The 20,310-nt window shown below is 54.9% G+C and overlaps 2 protein-coding genes across 2 annotated transcripts; one reads left to right on the top strand and one right to left on the bottom strand.

Moving 5' to 3' along the window:
• Positions 1-1,478: 1,478 nt before the first annotated feature.
• SPATA33 (spermatogenesis associated 33) lies at positions 1,479-11,434 on the bottom strand. The gene is made up of 3 exons (XM_047846305.1): positions 11,366-11,434; positions 10,866-11,030; positions 1,479-1,700 (listed from the first exon to the last, which is right to left on the bottom strand). Exons 1-3 carry the CDS (start codon positions 11,400-11,402, stop codon positions 1,495-1,497), a joined length of 408 nt encoding a protein of 135 aa, XP_047702261.1. The 5' UTR covers positions 11,403-11,434; the 3' UTR covers positions 1,479-1,494.
• CHMP1A (charged multivesicular body protein 1A) lies at positions 11,024-19,879 on the top strand. Its single transcript, XM_047846303.1, has 7 exons — positions 11,024-11,703; positions 13,558-13,577; positions 15,686-15,763; positions 16,612-16,758; positions 17,121-17,249; positions 17,689-17,876; positions 18,425-19,879. The coding sequence occupies exons 1-7, from the start codon at positions 11,697-11,699 to the stop codon at positions 18,444-18,446; spliced, it is 591 nt and encodes a 196-aa protein (XP_047702259.1). The 5' UTR covers positions 11,024-11,696; the 3' UTR covers positions 18,447-19,879.
• The last annotated feature ends 431 nt before the right edge of the window (positions 19,880-20,310 follow it).

Below are 20,310 nucleotides of genomic sequence, written 5' to 3'. Positions count from 1 at the left end.
CAGGGGTAGGAAGAGGGCAATTTCTAGGTCAAATAGATTTTTTTTTTTAATTTTTAATGTTTATTTTTGAGAGAGAAACAGTGTGAGCGGAAGTGGGGAGGGGGCGGTGAGAGAGGGAAGCACAGAATCTGAAGCAGGTTCCAGCCTCTGAGCTGTCCGCACCGAGCCGGACGTGGGGCTTGAACCCACAGACCGTCAAGATCGTGACCTGAGCCGAAGCTGGACGCTTGACCGACTGAGCCACCCAGGCGCTCCTTAAATAGAAATTATTGGGTACTAGAAATTTTAGGGAGAAGGTAGGTGTGCTGGCCCAGTGCGGTCAAGTCCACATTTGCATGGGCTTGATTCTTCTGTACACACACTCAGTTGTGACAGGATGCGCAAGTAAACGTATTGAATACAAGTAATGATGTTAATAACGTGTTGTTAAACAATGTCAGTATGAGATTTATTATGTTGGGGTTTATACTGAAACTGGAAGTCAGTTGTACTATTTAATACTAAAGGGGTATGATTCTCATCAACACACAGAGACAGAGGCGTGCTTGGCTGGCTCAGTAGGTGAAGCGTGCAATTCTTGACCTCGGGGTTGTGGGTTTGAGCCCCACGCTGGGTGTAGAGGTTGCTTGAAACACAAAATCTTTGATAGAGACATACAGACCAAGTGTAAAGCCTGCTGACCGTTCTAGCAACCAAGGAGACACACACATTCTGTTACGAGACTAACTGTGTCGGACCAGACAGGGCGGGGTGTTCCCTCCAGCCGCTCTGGAGGAGAGTGGAGCCTGACCCGTGAGCTGCCAGTTGTGAGGGGACGCCAGCAGGGCTTCCCTGAACAGCCCCTCCTGTTGGGACCCCTCATGCACAGCCAGAAAGAGGGGACGTTGTCAGCTCCCCTCCCCCCGTCCCACGGCAGCTCTGGCAAGGCCACTGCCCAAGTTCTACGTGCCATGGGTGCCCCCACCCCAATTCCACATTCTTTGTCTGGATCCTTTAATACTCGGCATCAGCTTACAGTCAAGCTCGGAGCCCGTGGGCCCCGCAGGGTGACTGTGCACGTCCCTGTTCTGGGACGTGACACCTTAAAGTGGAGTCCTCAGAGTCCAACCTTTTGTCCAAGTGTGGGGGACGTCTCGTTCACCGTAACTGCCGAGTACTTACGCCACACCCCTTCGGAAGTGAATGGGAAGGATTTTAAATTGCCCAGCAAGAGACTGGGATATGCTGCCTGCCATTTGTTCATCACTCTGCACCGGCAGTGACACCAGAGGGTTACTGATTCGCTCGTTGCCGCAACGTTCACTCTCTGGGCCAGAGGCACTCTTGCCCTCTGCCAAGCTGCCAGCAGCTCTGGGGCAGGTGAGCCCGAGGTGGTCACTGGGGGACCTCATTCCCCAAAGGGGCAGCTGCAGCTTCTCACAGGGCAGGTGGCCCTTCTGCCGTCATCGCTGAGACTCAGCACAGTGAAAATCGACAGCTCCTCGGGGCACTTGTTTATTCTCGTAAACCATAGGCATCTACTGTGCTAGGGTTTCTGTGTCGGTAGTAGGGGCCCCATTCAGCCTGCTCCTGAATGGTTCTCTGCTCTTCACTTCTGATGGAACCGTAGCTGGTTAGAGTCTCTTGTGAGGCTTTAGTGATGATGATCTGTGGAATGACAGCTTTCTTCTTGCTCGAGTTTACCTTTACATCAGGTTTCTCTAGAAGGAAGAAAACATCCAGGTATTTAACATGTCTGTGGAAAAGCCCTTCTAGAAGGCAGAGAATGTCTGTGTTAGGGCCAGAGCAAAAGAATTAGATGTGTGGTTCAGGAAAAGAAGTGGTCAGGGTCAAAAGCAGTCAGAACATGTTACAGAGCTTTCATGGATTGACAGCTCAGCCAGGAGGGTGGTGAGTACTCGACGCCTCTTTCAAGGAAGAAAAAGGGAGACACGCTTCCACCATCCACCGTGGAGAGTCTGAGCTGCTGGCTGGCTCGTGCAACAGACCTGGAAGGAGAGAATGGAGAAAGAAGACAAGAGGCAGAGTCTGTCCCAGAGGTGAAGGTTCAGATACGCAGTTTCCCCTGCACAGAACCTTATCAGTCAGAACGCTGAAGAATTAGCATTTCTGATGTCGGCCACGACATCCTCTTAAACTTAAGCTTCCAAGGGTTGCGCAGAGCTTGCGAAATGCCAAGGTTGTCTTAAGTTACACAAGACGAAAGCAGAAGTGCTTTCTTGCCTCCAGGGTTGTGTCTCCCAGCCCCCTCCCTGGGGTTACAGGTTTGAGGCACAGCCTTTCAGGCTTCTGTTGAGGCACTACAGAGAGGTCTCTTTCTGTGCGTGTACCCAATAGAGCAGGGAGAGTTAGAATAATCGCACTGCCGCAGAATTGTTACAAAACGCTATCGCACTGGTTCCATTGCTTTGTCCCCCGCTTAAAATACCTCATGAACCCAGCTACGGGCAGGGGCGGGTGGATAGTTGCTCGTTCTGTGTCAGACATCATTCTGAGCCCAGAGTAAAGATGACGGTGACTTCCAGCTCACAGCAGTTTCTGAAGTAGGTCCTCTTATGAGCTGTGTTTTACAGGTGAAGGGACTGAGGCACAGAGAGGTCATGTGCTCAAGGCTGACGGTACAGTGAGATGCTGGGGCCCCGAGCTCCCTCCTTCTTCGTCACCGCATCCACAGCTCCGATGGTTTTAACTACCAGTGAAGGGCCCATGGCCTGCACCAGGCACTGAGAGTGTCCTTTTTATTTTTATCATAAGTAAAAAAAACTGCATTTCATCGTATTTTGCATTTAAGTTGGGGAGTTCATGTTTTTTATATTAATACACACTTTTTGCGTATTAAGACTAAGAGGTGATGGCTATGCGACTTAAAAACTGCATATGGAATGATGTGCACGCACTGTTTGATGCTTTTAGGGTCACATTATGGAAGGGGGAGTCCGGCAGCTGCTCGCAGGGCTTGGCTGAGCCCCATGTTTGCGCATACAGGGGTGGCCTCTTCCACGGCAGCCTGTGTTCCGCCGTCTGGGGCCCATCCATTACACAACCAGCTCCCTTTAATGAACATGACTTGGGTTATTTGCAGTTTTTATCTTTTTCAAGTGATGCTGCAATGAACATTCTTTCATTTATGTACTTGCACATTTGTGAGGGTGTATCTACTGGGTAATTTACTGGAATGAAGATTTTGGTAAGTATTGTCCAGTTGGTTTTTGTAAAGATTACATCAATACATATTTCCACTAAGACTCTATAAACAGGACATGTCTCCATCCCCTCCCCTCATCCTTGCCAATTTGCCAAATCTTTTCCCATTTGTATGAAAATGGGAAGTACTGACTTCTGCCCCCACTGGTCCCGGTCGCCTTCCCTGAAGCTTTACCTTCGCGTGGGGAGGTAGCGTCTTGCTGCCCACTCACAGTCCAGTGGTGGTTATTTTCCTGTGAATGCCGGTCACGTTCTTTGCTCATTTTGCACTTGGACCTTTTTTGTGCGCAAGAGCTTTTTGTACATTTGGAAATTTGCCATTGGCGCTGGTACCGTAAATGGTTCAGACACATCGGTCTCTTTCTTCTGGCTCTTAGAGTCTGTCAGAGTGAAAAGGTGCTCCCTCCACCCAACCTGCAAAAACCATCACTGTTTTACTGTGTTCAGTGTTCTGGTTCCTGTAGAATTGGAGTAGGGACCGAGGCAGCGTCGCTGCTTTCTCAGTGGCCCAGTCAGCTGTCTCTGAACCACCGAGCGAACTCTCCCATCTTTCCTCCACTCCTTCCACTTGGCGCCTTCATCACGAATGCCGTGACGGTGCGACACACGTGTCCACCCTGCTCTCTCCACGGCAACACACTTTCATGTCAGGGCTCAATCCCTCTTGTGCCTCTGCTCTTCCAGTTTCCTGCTATTTTTACGTTTTTATCTCCTAGGTAAACATTAGAATAATTTGGTCCAGTCCCCAGAAAGAACTGTGGTGTTCTGATTGGGGTCACTGATTTTATAGACTAAGGGAGAGTTAACATCTTTACATTATTGAGGTTCTCTAATTCAGAACAAGAGTTCTTTAGAGTTTTAAAACGTTGTCATGTAGGAACACGAATCTTTTTTAGGACTCTTGATACATATTACCTGTACTAGTTTTCAATTACTGTCTAACAAATCACCACAAATTTAGTGGCTGGCTTAAAACAGTACCTGTATTTGTCATCCCCAATTCTGTTGGTCCTAAGTCCAGGCTACGATCCAGCTGTCAGCCAGACTGCATCTTCTCGCGGGCCTGGGGCCTTCCAAACTCATTCAGGCTGCCGGGTAGAGGTTCGTTCTTTACGGGTGAGGGACTGACGTCCCTGCTTTCTCGCTGGCCGTTGGTAGAGGTTGCTCACAGCTCCTCTCACAATGTGGCAGCTTAAAAAAAATTTCTTTTGAGATATGATTGACACGGTAGCTTCCTTCTTCACAGCCACCTGACACTGACTTTTTAAAAAAGGCTTCTCTGGTTAGGTCTGGCTGACCCAGAATGAACTCCATTTGAAGTCAAAACCAATGGATTACTAACGGGATCACAGGAATAACACCCGTCTTCTTCACAGGCCCCGCCCACATTCAAGGGGCAGGGATTCTTCAGGCGTGTTCCTGGCAGACAGGGATCTTGGGGCCTGAGAATCCCGCCTACCACATTACCAAGTTGTCTTCAGGAAAATCGGTATTTCCATCAACAATGTGTCAGAGCACTTGATCTGTTGTGTGTTACTCTTTGACCTCTCGTATGATGCAAATATTTTTTGACCTTACCATTTGTTTTACGTTTGTTTGTAGAGGATTTGGGGAGATGTTTTACTCTTTAACGTTGTCAGATTCTTCAGTTATCTCTTTGCAATGTCTTTGTTTTGACTCTTAGACGATCCCCACTGAGGACTCATATTAAAATGTACCTATTTTTGTAGTCATTTGTCCTTTGTTTTAAAGTTTATTTATTTTGAGAGAGAATGCACAAGTAGGGGATGGGCAGAGGGAGAGAGAGAGAATCCCAAGCAGGCCCTGTGCTGGCAGCGCAGAGCCCAAAGCGGGGCTCGAACCCACAAAGCCGTGAGATCATGACCTGAGCCGATACCAAGAACCGGTTGCCTAATGACTGGGGCCCCCAAGGCGCCCCTGTAGTCACTTCTTATATTCACTCTCCCCTAGCTGGAATTTCTCTGAGCACATAGCAGGAAGTTAAAATTCAACATGAGCTTTCCCTTAAAATGGTAAGCAATTCTTCTAGCATAATTTACTGTGTAATTCTTCCTTTGCCACTTACTTTTGGTGCTAATTTTATATACACACACTCATAGTAAGGTCTTTTTATTTTTCTTTTTAATGTTTATTTTTTGAGACAGAGACAGGGCATGAGCAGGGGAGGGGCAGAGAGAGGGAGACACAGGATGTGAAGCAGGCTCCAGGCTCTGAGCTGTCAGCACAGAGCCTGACACAGGGCCTGAACTCACAAATTGAGAGATCGTGACCCAAGCCGAAGTCAGACGCTCAACTGATGGAGCCCCCCCCCAGGCACCCCAGTAAGGTCTTATTCTTGTCCATATTTTGTTTCATTGATTATACCGGAACTATATTATTTTAATTACTACAAATTTTGATGTGTTCTTTTTAAGATTTTATTTTAGTTTATTAAAATGTTTTTTCATGTCTATTTTTGAGAGAGGCAGAGCGAGAGGGAGACACAGAATCCCAAGCAGGCTCCAGGCTCTGAGCTGTCAGCACAGAGCCTGACCCGGGGCTCGAACTCACGAACCTCGAGATCGTGAGGTGAGCCGAAGTTGGACGCTCAACCAGCTGAGCCACCCAGGTGCCCCTTAGATTTTATTTTTAAGTCATCTTTAAACCCAATGTGGGGTTTGAAGTCACAACCCCAAGATCAAGAGTCACATGCTCTACAGACTGAGCCAGCCAGATGCCCCAATTTTGATACATTCTTAAACTTACAAGTTTGAAGTTATAAACTCACAGAAAGTTCTGAAAGTACAGGTAAGTCCCATATACCTTTCACCCAGTTTCCTCCAATGGTAACATCTTACGTAATTACAGTACAATGGCAACACCAAGATGTTGATTTTGGCACAGTTTGTGTTCTGTGCCATTTTATCCCATGTAACCACCACTAAGGTCAAGATCACTAGGATCCAGATACACCACAAAGACCTCCTCTTTGCTAACCCTCTACAGCCACACCTTTCTCCCCTCCCCCCAACCATCCCTAATGACTCTGGCAACCACTGGTCTATTCTCACATTTCCATAATTTTGTCATTTGGAGATTATATAAATGGAATCCTACAGCATGTGATCTTTTGAAATTGGCTTTTTTTCATTCAGGATATTTGAAATAGCTGACTTATTGCAAATAGGCACACTCTACCTTCAAAAAATTATGGACATATTCAGACACATATGGAAACAATAGTATAACGATACCCATATATGCATCACCCAGATTCAATGTTTTGTCCCTTTGTCTGTCTTCCTCTGTTTTTCCTGAGTACTGTCAAGCAAATCTCAGACATATAATTTTACCCATAGTTAATGCAATATGTTTATCAAATAGGGATTATTTTTAGCATAAGCACAATAACCTTGTCACATCTAAGAAAACCATTATTAATAACTAATACTCAATTTGGTATCTCAAGAATGACTTAGCCCAGGCCCACGCTGTATTTGGTTCCTAGGTCCCTCAACTGTCCTTGCACAGTCCTCTCTGCTATGGACTGAATGTTTGGGTCCCTCCAGAAGTCAGGAAGTCGAGTGTGAAAGGCCTAATCCGCAGCGGGATGAAATGTGGAGGTGGGGCTTTGGGGAAGTGATTAGGTTGAGACGAGGTCATGAGGGTAGAGCCCCCATGATGGGATCGGTGCCTTACAGGAGGAGGAGGAGGAGACCACAACCCTCTCTCCCCAGCCATGTGAAGACACAGCAGTCTGGGGCACCTGGGTGGTTCAGTCATTTAAGCATCCAACTTCACCTCAGGTCCTGATCTCAGGGTTTCTGAGTTCAAGCCTGGCATAGGGCTCTGTGCTGACAGCTCAGAACCTGGAGCCTGCTTAGGATTCTGTGTCTCCCTCTCTCTCGCTGCCCCTCCCCCACTTGTGCTCTGTCTCTCTCTCTCTCTCTCTTAAAAATAAATAAAACATTGAAAAAAAAAGCCTTCACAGGCAAAATGTATCTGTTTATCCCCCTTGCAAAAAAAAAAAGACGACACAGCAATTTGATGGCTGTTTGCAGGCCAAGGAGGGGTCCTCACAGGAATCGAATCAGATTGTTGGGACTCCTCCGCCTCTAGAAGTAGGACGAATAAATGTCTGTTGTTGAAGCTACACAGTCTATGGCATTTTGTTACAGCAGCCAGAGTACACCTTTTTTCCATGTCATTTATTTGCAGAAAAATCAGGGTCATTTTTTTTCCACTAGAATTTCCAGCATTTTGGAACTGGCCGATTGCACATTTTTGTGGTGTGTTAATGTGTGGTATAACGTGTGTATGTGGGTTTCGTGATGCAAAGGTGTAAGTATCTACAGAAGTAGCAAGACAATGAACCCATCCCACAGCTGCCACAGGTCAAGCGCAAGGTCAGACTCCACCTCCGCCCCAGCGCTTACCCTCCATTCTAGTTACCGCTGCTACATGACAGCTTACCCCAACCCGTAGCAGCTTGAGACAACCGTTTTATTTTCTCACAATTTTAAGGGTCGGGAATTCAGGGCAGGTTTGACCGGGCAGCTATGGGTTATGGTCCCCAGGTGGCTACAGCTGGATGCTGTCTGGGGCTGTGGTCTCTGAAGGCTCCGCTGGGCTGGACGTGCAAGACGGCGGCTCCCAGGGCTGGTCACTGATGCTACTGCTATGTGGTGTCTGGTGGCTCGGCCGGGGAGACCCCTAGGCGGGGGGAGGGGGGGGGCCAGAATCACCTGAAGGTTTGTTCAGTCGAAAGTCTGGCCCTTAGGCTGGAAGGGCTTAGAGACCAGGGCCGCGAGGCCTCCCCAGGGGGCTGGGCTCCTTCCAGGCGGGGTGTGGCGGTTCAGGGTTCCAGGCGCCGGTCTGCGTTCCGGAGAGCAAGGCGGGACGGCATCGCCTTTCCCGGCCGAGCCTCACAAACCACTTTTCTCCACCTTCTATTGGTTACAAGAGAATGTCAAGCTGGCAGAGATTTAAGGAGAGGCTACAGGCCCCGCCCAGGTGGGAGGGGCATCAAGGTCACACGGCAGAACCGGAGGCAGAGCAGGGGCTGCGGCTGCCTTTGGAAAATGTCCTCAGCCGCACGCACTCTTTCCACTTCGCAGCACATCTCAGACACCATCTCCGTCAGTCGCATCGATTTATACTTCAGTCCTTTGGGTGCAGCTCTAAGAGACAAGGACTGGTGTGTATTCCGTGCGTTTTGAAGCACAATTCACAGAAGATAAAATGCCCAGTCCTTAACTGCACAGCTGGATTCGTTTTCACAATTGTATGCACCTGTGTAATCACCCCCAGGAGAGGCAGAACTTTCTACCACCATGCAGCGTCCCCACAGGCTCCCTTCCAGTCAGCTAGCCTCTCCCTCTCTCATTCCTACCCCAGAAAGAACTTTCTGGTTTTTATCCCATAGTAGTAAGACCTACTTTTATTATTTATGGGATACACAGCATTTTCGCCTCGTTAGGACTCTCCATTGCTCTTAGGCTTTTGTAGGATTAGGTTAGTTGAAGGAAACTTCGACTCCCAAGGCCCTACTTTTTCCAAATCTAATAGGGAAATTCTTCAGCTTTACAGCACAAATGTGAGAGAGAAGCTGCTCATGCCCTAGTTTAAATGTTCCACCTGGCAGACCAGGTGTCTGCAGTTCTGATCGCCGGATCCTGCTCTCTGCAAGGTGACCAAGACCCACTGCGTCCGCCTTATTGAACGCAGCCTTTTCTGGGTTTACTTGAACTCTTTGCAACATTTAATGCTGTTGACCAAATTACCTTCTTTATTTTCTAACAGCTTTGTTGCGGTATAATTTACATACCGTAAAATTCACCTGTTTGAGGCATACCATTCAGTGATTTTTCGTAAACTTTCAGTGTTGGTCACCCATCGTTCCAGTATTGAGAACATTTCTGTCACCTTCAAAAGACCCCTTGTTCCCATTTATGGCTGATCCCTGCTCCCACCCTTAGTCCAGGCTTCCCTTTATAAATTTGCCTTTCCTGGACACTTCACATAAAGAGAATAATGATACATGTGGTCTCTTACATTTGGCCTCTTCCAGTGGACTATCAGGATTTGGGGACTCCCTCACGGGCATGATGTCAGTAGCTTGTCCCCCGTCACTGCTGAGATGCCGCCTTAGATGGAGAAACCACTCTTCGCCTTCTCTCTTGAAACCCCACCTTCACTCTCGCTCTCTGACCTTGCCCCTCTATATCCACCGTCTCTCTACCCTCTGAAAGGAGGGTGTGACGGACACTAGGTACCTCTCCAGCCGACACCCACCTGCCCACACCTGCCTGTACTGGCAGAAGTTCAGCCCCAGAACTTTCACATCTGAGCCTGTCCTGGCGATGCTGGGCAGGTGAGACCCTCCAAGGGAAGGTTCTTGCACGGAGAACGGCCTCTCGTGAACGAGACAGCAGTCCGGTCTGCACGTGACGCCAAGGGCCATCCAGCTCTCTGACAACACTGAGGGTGGCAAAAGCGTAGACCCAAACAGTCCTTGATGCCATGGCATGCTGCTGAGCAAGCCACCGTGAGTGCCCTCTTGTGACCCTTCATTTGGGAGGTGTTGAACCCCTCAGCAGTACAGCCGCATCTTGTTAGCTGCTCTGTGACTTGCAGCCAGAAGGCTCCTGACCGACCGGCAGCGTTCTTCAAACCTCCTCCCCAGGACGCTGGCCCTTCCTGCAGTCTTCCACTCAGGCAAGGGTTCATACAGCAGGATCTGGAGTCCGGGCCTTGCTCCCAAGCCCAGCATCCTCATTTCAAACGGCTTCCTGCCCTTGACCTCGCAGGTGCCTCAATCAGAGCCCACCTGTGCTCACCAGGCCAGCATCGTCTGACCTACCAACCATTCATTCCTAGGTCAGTGATGCCCCACGTCCCCTCCAACAGCAGGGTCTGCGGGTCCTATCTCCCACATCCTTTCAGAATTCCTACTGCCAATACCTCATTTAGTTCCTACTCCGTTGCTGCCACGGGCCTACGACAGGTCCCCTCACTGCCCCCGAGTAGCCTCTATTCTGGAGAAAGACTTCTCCAAGGCACAAACCCCATCACACCTGCCTTGTTTTAGTTATTTAACAGTTCCGTTTCCATAATGCACATGATAAAATTGATGAAAGGCTTCATATTCTGGCTGCTTCTGCGGCCTCATCCCCCACCCGCCCCCACCTGCAAAGGTCTGGCCACACTGGGCTGCCAACAAAGTGAATACATTTACCAAACTGACCTCTCTGTCCCACCGACGTCCTAGTTCCTCTGATCCCTGTGCCCCGGGTTGAGTTCCCACATCCCTTCTTACAGGACTCCCAGGTCCTGTTCCAGTCTGCGGAATGTTGAGGGAGCAACAGTCCTGCCCAAAGACACTCAGCCCTCGGGAACGGTGGGTCTGCCTTGCAGCCAGACGCTGCGAAGTCCCTCTGGACTCTGCTATGCATCTACCACCTGGAAAGTTACCCAAACCCTTATCCAACTGCTGTTTTCCGCCGACAATTCTGGATATTTACCTCCTACATAAAGGTCCTAAAGCCCTTCCCTCATTAGGGCATGCCCCCTGCCACTGGTATGCCACCACTCAGGCTCCTTTCTACACCACCCCCACATTCCCCGGCCTCAGGTTCTGTCCCCTCCTGGGCGTGCCTTACCTTCGACTTCAGATGAAGGCCACTGTCGCTTGGCTGCCCCTCTCTTTCCATGGAGGCTCTCTGCAGGCTTAGTGTCCGGAGGCTTCTCAGACTCTTGAGAATGCCTGCCCGTCGGCCTTTCCTTGGCCTTGGGACCTGAATAGACGCGCCCCTTCTGCTCCTCACCTGAAACACACGGACAATTAGTCCTACAGTTTACTGGATCCCAATCCTTCAGTTGGCTGCTTTGGCCCACAATGAAGCAAGGAAGCTCGCAAGCCTTGGGTCCGTCCGTCCCTCTGAACGTGGGTGTTTCCGTGGGTGAAAAGACTCCCGAGGCACAGTCCTCCCCAGGGAGGACTCAGGCGCCTCACTCAGGAGTGAGGAGCGGGGGCGGGTGGGGCGCCCAGCACCCCCAGCCCCCGGCGTGGCGGACCCCGCCGAGCGCCCCTGTCGCCCCGCCAGCCCTGCGCGAACCGCGGCCGCGGGGCCTATGAGACGACGGGCCGACGGCCCTTTACCTTTCCTAGGTTTGTGTTTGCTTTTGGAAAGCCCCATAGGTGAGCCCACCGCTCCCCGGCGCAGCCCCGCACTCCGTACCTCTGCTCGCGCGCCGCGGGAGTGACTCACAGAAGCTAACCCGGCCGACCTGCGCGGGTCTCCACGGCAACGGCCCGCCCCGCCCCGCCCCGCCCGCGGGACTTGCGTCGTGGTCTCGCGAGAGCTGCCGGTCGCCGGAAGTGGGCGGTGACCCCGGAAGTTCCCGCGCGACGGAGCTGTTTGGTGCGATCGACTCGGCCCCGGGGTTCCCGTCAGTCGGTTCCTGCGAGGGCTGCCCCTGCCGGACCTGCCATGGACGGTAAGAGACCCCGCCCACCGGGGGAGGGCGGGGCTCAGCCGGGCTCCCCCAGGCCTCAATCTCCGACAGCCATCTCCGATCCCTGGGCCTAGACCCCAGACCCCGAGACCCGACCAGGGATTTGGATCTCCGGCCCTGGACCCCGATCCTCGATCCCCGGAGCTTCGAGCCCAGAACCCGATAAGGATCCTCGACCCCACACCCTGCCCCCAGACTCCTCAGCGTCCGCCTCCCAACCCCCCAGCTCCTATACCGGCTAGGGACATCGGCCTCCTTGGGGTCCTGGGATGTCAGGTCAGAGGGCACCAGAAAAGGAGACAGTTGCACCACTGCCCCCAAAACACCACTAAGAAAAATAGGAAGAGCTCAGGCGAAGAGCACTTACTGTGGGCCAGGCACGGTTGTGCATGTGGCCTACTGCACAACAGCTCTTGAGATAGGAACTTTATGCCCCAATCCTGCAGATGCGGAAACAGAGGTAGTCATCTAGCTCCCTCTGGTCCTGTCCTCCACTGTCTACAGCACTGACTCCTCCCCATCCGTGCTCGGGGACACTAAAGAACAGGAAGAATCAGTGGTAAAGTGAGGTACATACATTTGCTAGAACGTTTAGGGGCTGGTGTGATAGGTTTCAAAACTCACTTTGTGAAACGTAAAAAAACTGTACAACCGTGTCGTTGTCACAAAGGAAGTTCTACGGCGGTTGTTTCAGCACCACACACCCAGCTCTCCCATCACCACAAATGGGTTTTGCCCCATAGTTTACCCAGTTCTTGGGGGAACTTTCTTTTGGCCGTTTAGCTTTTTTCCTGGGTTAGGTTTTGCCTTAACAGCTGTTTGCTCTCCAGAGCCCGTTCCTGCTCCTCACATGCGAAGAGGAGGCAGGGAGCCAGGGTCACACCGTAAGGTAGAGGGTTGGAGAGCCTGCCAGGAGTGTCCCTTAGCTCTGATTTACAGATTCACAGGCGGCTTTGGCCTTGACCAGGGCCTGCACTGATAGGTGGCGGATGCACGGGGCTACCTAAAACCCCACTGGGTTCTCAGCGGGGGGCGGGGGGTGCTTGCCTTGCATTTGTGAACACTCAACACCCTCCTGGTTGCAGGATTTCCTTCCTGCATTCTGGGCTAGTGCAGCAAACCCTTTCAGACATCATTCTCCAAATCTGGAAGTTGCATAAATAGAGAGAGTTTCCACGTGAATCTGGATCTGTCTGGTCCTTGAGTCTGGGTGTGTGAATAGCAAGAGTGAGCTGTCAGTACTGCCACGTCTCTTTGGTTCCTCTGTGTCGGGAGGGAAGCTCCTGAGCCTGAGTTGATGGCCCAGGTATGCCAGCTGCCATGCAGGGTGGTCTCCGTAGGTCAGCTCTCCGATAGCATAAGAGTCCTCACTCTGCTTTTTTTATCCCTTTACTTTTGGGCAGAAAGTGTCTATAAAATATCCTCCGGTACCGAGTTGTATTAGATTGGGAAAGAGTCCCAAAGGTCTTTGTAAAGTTGCATTAATTACAAACGACGCCTTGGGTTTTCACTGAGGGCCACGTGCTGCGTCCATGACCTCACTGGCCTGCACACTGATCCTTGAGGCCAGCCGGTGCCATCCTGGTGTTCTCTGGAAGGAGTCACAGGTTAGGGAAACTGTGTTTGCCCAAGCCCTCTGGCCAGTGGGGGAACAGAGGTAGCACACGGTCCAGCTTCTGCCTCCAGTGTGGGCTGGGCTTCCAGCAAGGCCCCATCCATGCCTGCGTCCTGATCCGGCTCCTTGTGTCCAGGAGGGTCTTAGCGGCCCCCTCTGCTTGTTAGAAGGGCCCCCTTGTCTTAGCTGGAATCCTCAGACCATCTCCTTTTTTTTTGCAGATACCCTGTTCCAGTTGAAGGTATGTACCAAATGACCTTTCACCCCAACCCTGTCCTGGTGGTTGGCAGATGAGGTCAGCTGCTGGCAGTCGCAGTCAGAAGCACAGATTTCTGCACGGTGCTCACCCAGACTGATGACGAAGGGGGGCATCGAATCGGCTCCATGGCACATTGCTTCTTTCCTTGTCTTGGGCTGAGCAGAAGCAGCTGAGTGAGCGAGTCCATGAGACAGCGAGCACGTTGAAAAGACACAACTTGGGTGTTCGGTGCGTCCCTTGATAGGCACGTAGAACTGTGCTTTCCAATTCTTTAAAATCCTATCGAAGGAGAGCGTTCTAGGCAGCGGAGCCGGCCTCTTATGACTGGCCCAGGGCAAGCTTCTCCATAACCACCCGTGGTTAGTTGGGACAGACCGGGCAGGAGTGACGTGCAAAGGCGTTCACAATAGCTCGTCTCCGCGTCTCGCTGGCTCAGCTCTGCCGGGAGTGGGGAGTGGGGAGCACCTGGCGGCACCCAGGCACTTTGTTCGGCAAGCTTCCACCTTGTGGACCGTGCTCAGGGCTGCATTTCCGAGTCAGGAAAATCTGGATTTTTCCCTTAAGCAGAGGAGGAGTGTGAGGTGGGCAGACAAAAGAAATCCTTTCCAGTAGGACAGACAAACGGCCCCGAGAGGGAGCATCCACCCGCCCTCTGCAGCGGTGAGGGCTTCAGATCTGTGCTGCCCTCCGCCAGCCACACGGAGCCCTTGGAATGTGGCTGGTTTGAGGAACTGAATCGTTACTTGTACATCATCTTAGGTAACTAGAACTTAGATAGCCCTATGTGGCTAGTGGCTCCTTTGCCGGACAGTGCGGGCTTACCGAGTCTGAAGGAAGCAAGGTCGGAATGCTAGGTGCAGCAGACACTGATGTAAAAGCACCTAAGCAGTGAATGGGAATGGCTGGGCGACCTTCGAGAGCGTGCCCTGCCCTGTGAGCCCAGCACTGTGAGCACAGCACTCGGGGAGGTGGGTTTTCACAGGTCGGATCGTCTGAGTGAGAGGTGCAGGAGCAGTCAGGAGGGCCCGTGTGACGCTGGGTGACGCAGGGGCCCCACCTCTGCATGTGCTCCCAGGACTGGCCAGTGGAACACGTGGGCTGGTGCCTCAGAGCGCGTTGGCGGAAGGACAAGGGGCTATATATAGAAAAAAGGCGGGGCTCCTGGGTGGATCGTGGGGTCGAACGGTTTGCGAGATCAAGCACCGTGTGGGGCTCTGCGCTGACAGCATGGAGCCTGCTTGGGATTCTCTCTCTGCCCCTCCCCCACTCACGCATGCGCACGCTCTCGCGCTCGCTCCCTCTGAGATTTTAAGAGAAAGAAAGGGAGGAGGGAGGGCTCTGGGGACAGAATTCTCTCGCAAAGAGGGCCATCCTTGGGTATGTGACACTTTTGCAGATTGAGATATATTTCAAGTAGATGTCGGGTTGCCTCAGCTGGGCCGTGTCTGGGATGTTCCGGGACAGAAGTGGCCAGTGGGGGGACGCCCACGAGAGGGCGGTGTTTGTGGCTCCAGGTCAGGCAGCGGCCCCTCCCCCACCCCGCCACATCTAGCGAGTGCAGGGGCCCCCCTGGGCTGAGGCCTGCACGTGGGAGCCCCGTGCCACATCATCCTGCTTCCAGACCGGGCTTCCCAGAGGGGCTGCGGTACTTGGCAGGCAGGTACCAGGGCGACGCGTTCGCTGCCCAGCAGCCCCTCCCAGACACGGTACCGTGTGACCAGAGCACGCCGAGCTGTGTGTCCCCTGGGAATTGTGAATTATTCCCCAGGCTACTTGGGGTAGCTTGAAACACACACTGTCAAGTTTTTTCCGCGTACGTTGAAAATCCATAAGTAGTGGCGATTGCGTGAGTTGCCTTTTTAACTTCCCACTCCGGGGGAGGGTTTGGGCAGGGTGTTCTGGGCGAGGACCTTGTAGGAAACCCTCACGGCCCTCCCTCTCCCCCGAGCCTCAGAGACCCAGGGAGCCCCCCTCGTGCAGCCCTGGGCCGTGAGGACACTGGCGGAATGGGGGCAGGGAGGTGCCGGTGAGGGTGGGGGGCGTGCCGGAGGGCAGGCTCTGTCCGACCTCAGTGTCCTGCTTCCGCTCAGTTCACGGCAAAGCAGCTGGAGAAGCTGGCCAAGAAGGCAGAGAAGGACTCCAAGGCGGAACAGGCCAAAGTGAAGAAGGTGAGGCCGCGTCTGTGGTTGTGCTGGCGCCTTCTTTCCGTGTGGGGGGCGCTGCCCGCGGCTGTTCTCACAGGAGCCAGCTCGAGGCCTGCGGTGGCTCCGGTCTGCCCCCCGGCCCCCCGAGAGTGTCCAGAGCCAAAGGACCGTGCCTGCCTTGCCTTTGTTTCTTTGACTGTCCGCGCCTTTTATTCACTTCCAAAGTGCTGAACCTGCTTTCTCACAAACCGTGTGGGAGGCGGGCTTCCGGCCACCCCTGCCGTGGCCCCTCCCGGCTCTCTTCCTTCCGCACCTGGTGCCTCGGGCCTCAGAACCTGGGCAGCGGTGAGGCAGCCCCTCCGCCGGCGAAGGGCCGGGCTGGCGGTGTGCACGCTGCGGAGGGGAAGGTGGGAGGGGTCTGCCAGCTCTCAGGCGGGCCTTTCTAGCAGCCGTTTACAGGTGCAGCAGATCCTGGGGGTGTTGGATTTGGGGGCTCCCAGGGCAGAGGGGAAACTGGACGGCTGGCTCCACTCTGGGTCCTTCGTGTTCCCCCGCGGTCGTGCTGGCTTCGGCACCAGCGTGTCCCGCCCCGGTTTCGTGAGAGGGAGCGCGGCGGGAGGAGAGAGGCCGGGCCCGGCTCTCCTGCTCAGCCCTCAGTGCGGGCTGGTCTGGCGCCCGGCCTGGACACCCCAGCTCCCGGATAGGCTTGGGGCCTAGCATCTCTGCACTTTCACGAAGCCCGCAGGCGGAAGGGGCTGCCCCACGCTAGCGCATCTCGCCCTCGGCAAAGCCAGGACCAGGTCCCTGAGCAGGGCGGGCAGGGTTCGGACAAACAGCCATGTTCTCCCAGCTGGTGCCTCCCCGACTTTCAGGCCCTTCAGCAGAAGAACGTGGAGTGCGCCCGCGTGTATGCCGAGAATGCTATCCGCAAGAAGAATGAAGGTGTGAACTGGCTCCGCATGGCATCCCGCGTGGACGCGGTGGCCTCCAAGGTGCAGACGGCCGTGACCATGAAGGGGGTGAGTGCTCGTGCCCGGGGTCGCCTGCCACAAGGACCGGCCTCTGCCGGCAGGCCCGGGGGGCCTGGCTGGGCCGGGGGAGCCACGCCAGACCCCTTTGGGCGTGGAGTAGGGATCACTCGACACCGTCAGGGCAGCACCAAAGGCCGGGACGCGGCATCCTCAGTCTTCTTCAGTGCCCACGGTCTGGGGACCTGCCAGGAGAGAGCCTTGCAGCCTGTCCTGAACCTGGCTTGGCTGGGCCGGGCCTGAAGTCCTGTGGGCCTTGTGGGGGGGGGGGGGGGGGACTGCGTGCCTGGGGAGGGTGCAGAGGGCCCGTCCTTCCTTTAGTTCTGTCGTCGCCTCACGTTCTCCCGTGCCAGGTGACCAAGAACATGGCGCAGGTGACCAAAGCCCTGGACAGGGCGCTGAGCACCATGGACCTGCAGAAGGTCTCTGCGGTGATGGACAGATTCGAGCAGCAGGTGCAGAATCTGGACGTGCACACGTCGGTATGTCGCCCGTGGTCTGGGTGTGCAGGGGTGCATCCGGGGGGCGGCTCGTGGTGGGCCACGCATGTGTTTCCCTAGCGGTGCCCCGTGGCGGGGGGGGAGGGGGTCACCTCCAGAGCACCCGAGTCTTGTGGAGGCTGGAGTCGGCACACGGAGGCCTAGCAGAGAAGAGGGAGGCCCAGGGCTAGGGTGTGGGGGCCTCTCCCAGTGATTGGCCAGAGAGGCTGTGTGCAGACGTGTCAGCTCAACACCCAGGGAGCTAAGAGCGCTGGAGGAAGCGCCCTAGAGAGAGTGGGGGCGGGAGCCTCGTGCGGGTGGAGGGAGCGGGCAGGAAACGTGGTTGAGATGGGTGGCCGGAAACGGGGCCGCGGCGGTCCTCCTGAGGCTGCAGGGGAGGTTCCTGGGGCCTGCACCCACCTGCCCAGAACGTGACCCCCAGGTAATGGAGGACTCCATGAGCTCGGCCACCACGCTGACCACGCCACAGGAGCAGGTGGACAGTCTCATCGTGCAGATCGCCGAGGAGAACGGCCTGGAGGTCCTGGACCAGCTCAGCCAGCTGCCCGAGGGCGCCTCCGCCGTGGGGGAGAGCTCCGTGCGCAGCCAGGAGGACCAGCTGTCCCGGAGGTGGGCTCGGTGCCCCAGAGGTGCAGCCCCGGTCCCTCCTCCATGCTCTTGACGCTAGGGTTGTGGGGGAGGGGCTCGGTGCCCCCGACCTGTGCTCTGATGTGGGGGAAGGGAGGTGCAGCAAGGCCTTAGGGGGAGCGCTTGTGTGGTAGACTTTGGCCCAGCGAGTACCGCTCTTTCCAGGAGGCCCCCGCCCCGAGGCCCAGTCCAGGGCCCATCTGATCACCTCTCTCCCCTGCTCCTTGTTCAGTGTCTGTGTTGTGTGTCAGCCATGGTACTCCCACACCTGTCCACTGCTCGCTTGAGGAAAGGCGGTCTCTGCTGTCCCTAACATACCAGATTCTTGACAACGCATGGTCATTCCCCGAGCCTTCCTCTGCTGTCCCCACGCAGCCATGCAAAGCTGAAGTTGAAAGGAGAGGGTCACGGCTCCATGGATGGGTGCGGGGCCTTTGGCACCCAGGGTGGGCGTCTTGTCCTTGAGCGCACAGCAGGTCAGAGTGCTTCTGCCCCTCGTCCTCCCTCACAGGAGTTGTGTTGGTTCACAGGTTGGCCGCCTTGAGAAACTAGCCGAGATCCTGCTGCAGGGCCCTGCGTCCCCCGCCTCGACGTGCGGGAAGGGCCGGGGACGAGGGCTACATCTCCCCCCACCCCCCACCCCACGCCTCTTGCCTTCCTGCACGCCCTGCAGCGCAGCCCTGACCTCCAGGCCTGGGAATTGTTCCTCTTAGCGTAGACGGTGGCTCTGTGTCCTGGTGGGTGAGTTTGCACAAACTTCTGACTTCTGTAGGTTATTTCTGTGACTTCGGGCTGACCAGCTCGGGGTTCTGCAGGCCTCCCCCTCTCCATCTCCTACCCTCTGAGGAGTTGATGGGGACTGACCAGTGGACACTGTGTGGACCGTGGGGGCCTCCGGACTCCGTGCTGTTGGCAGTCAGCAGGGGTCAGGGCTGCTTCCTGCTTCGGGCCGCGTCCCCACTCGGGGTTTCGGTGTAAGCCTCCAGGCTCCGAGTCCAGGCGGGCCAACCCGGGGGCGGGGGGCGGCGGTGTGTGTGTCTCGTTCCACTGCCGCCTCCGGAGGACCTGGGCCCTGAGAGCCGTGTCATGTGTCCTCCAGGAACTCAGGGTCTGCACCGAGGCCCCTCCCAGCGGGGAGCAGACGGTCTCACACTCCCGGTCGGGTGCTGCCCCTGCACCGTGCTCTCCTGTACTGTAAATAATAGGTGCCTCCCCGCGACTGGGCTCTCCTCCTGCCCACACCGTCAGACCTGGAAGTCAGAGTGGCTGGCCGGAGCTCGGGGGCTGGGAGAGGTGCCCCCGGCAGGGCCGTGGCAGCCACAGCCGAGCAGCTGGCTGCAGCCCCCTCCTGAAGATTTTCCGTGACGGGCTGTGGTTTCTAGTTTTTTCATGTCCTGAAGTTTACTTTGTTTTCTTGAAGTTTCCTGGGTTTTTTGTTTTTTTGCCAAAATAGGAGCAGGCAGCAGATGGGGGGTGTTGGTCCAAGCCTCCTTCTTGGCACAGGCTGGGGGGGTGGGAGGGTGGGTACTTCGTGGCTGGTACTGAGCAGGGCCCAGCTCCGTGCTCGACTGACCCCCCGACCAGTCCTCCCCAGATGCCTTCAGCTGCCGGGGCTGCCCTCACACCCACGGCTCTTGTGCACGGAAACGTTGGAGGCCCTTACCGTGACTCGCTACGTCTGATCTCTTGGGCCTGGTGGCTGTGGGTGTTCTGTGAAGTCCGCTGTGTTGGCCTGTGCACTCGGGACGGTGATGGGAGACCCCAGAGGGAGGGTCAGAGTGCTGGCTTCCCTTCCTCAGTGCCAACCTCGCCTCACTCCCTGGCCGTGGTCTCTCAGGGCGCCCATGTGCAGGGGTGCAGAGAAGGTCCTGAGAGTCCTGCTGCCCAGGGGGTACAGGGCTCCCTGGCTGTGGCTCATCAAAGAGCAGTGGGTATGTTTGCCCGGTTCCTAAAACACTGTTGTGAGTAAACAAATTGATCCCTGAGAACTTTCTCCAGCTTTGCTTTCCTGGCTTTGGGTCGGGCAGGGGGCCGTAGGTGGGGCCGTAGGCGAGACCCTTGGTATGGCTCTCTGGCCCCCATTTAGGAGGCTGAGGAGGGGTACCTAGAGGAGGGCGGGTGGGGTGGGGGTGAGGTATGCATGTTCTCAGGCTCCGCCCCCACAGATGGAATTAGAATCCGAAGTTTTAAGTTTTTACTTTGAAGTGATTTTAAACACACATAAAAGCGGCAGAGCACACGGTCTGTATATGCTTGTGTTTACCGCGCCCTCCGCGTCCCCTTCCTAGTGAACCGCACGTAACCCGCTGTGTCAGGAAACCACCCTGACAGCTGTCTGCTTGCCCCGCCTCCGTCCACCCAACCCGGGACCGTCCCTCCCATCTGTCTCTGGCGCCTGGGTGACCCTGAGGCCTGC

This window comes from Prionailurus viverrinus, unplaced genomic scaffold (genome assembly GCF_022837055.1).
Source record: "Prionailurus viverrinus isolate Anna unplaced genomic scaffold, UM_Priviv_1.0 scaffold_38, whole genome shotgun sequence".
NCBI lineage: Eukaryota > Metazoa > Chordata > Mammalia > Carnivora > Felidae > Prionailurus > Prionailurus viverrinus.
This window is presented reverse-complemented; position numbering and strand designations above follow the sequence as displayed.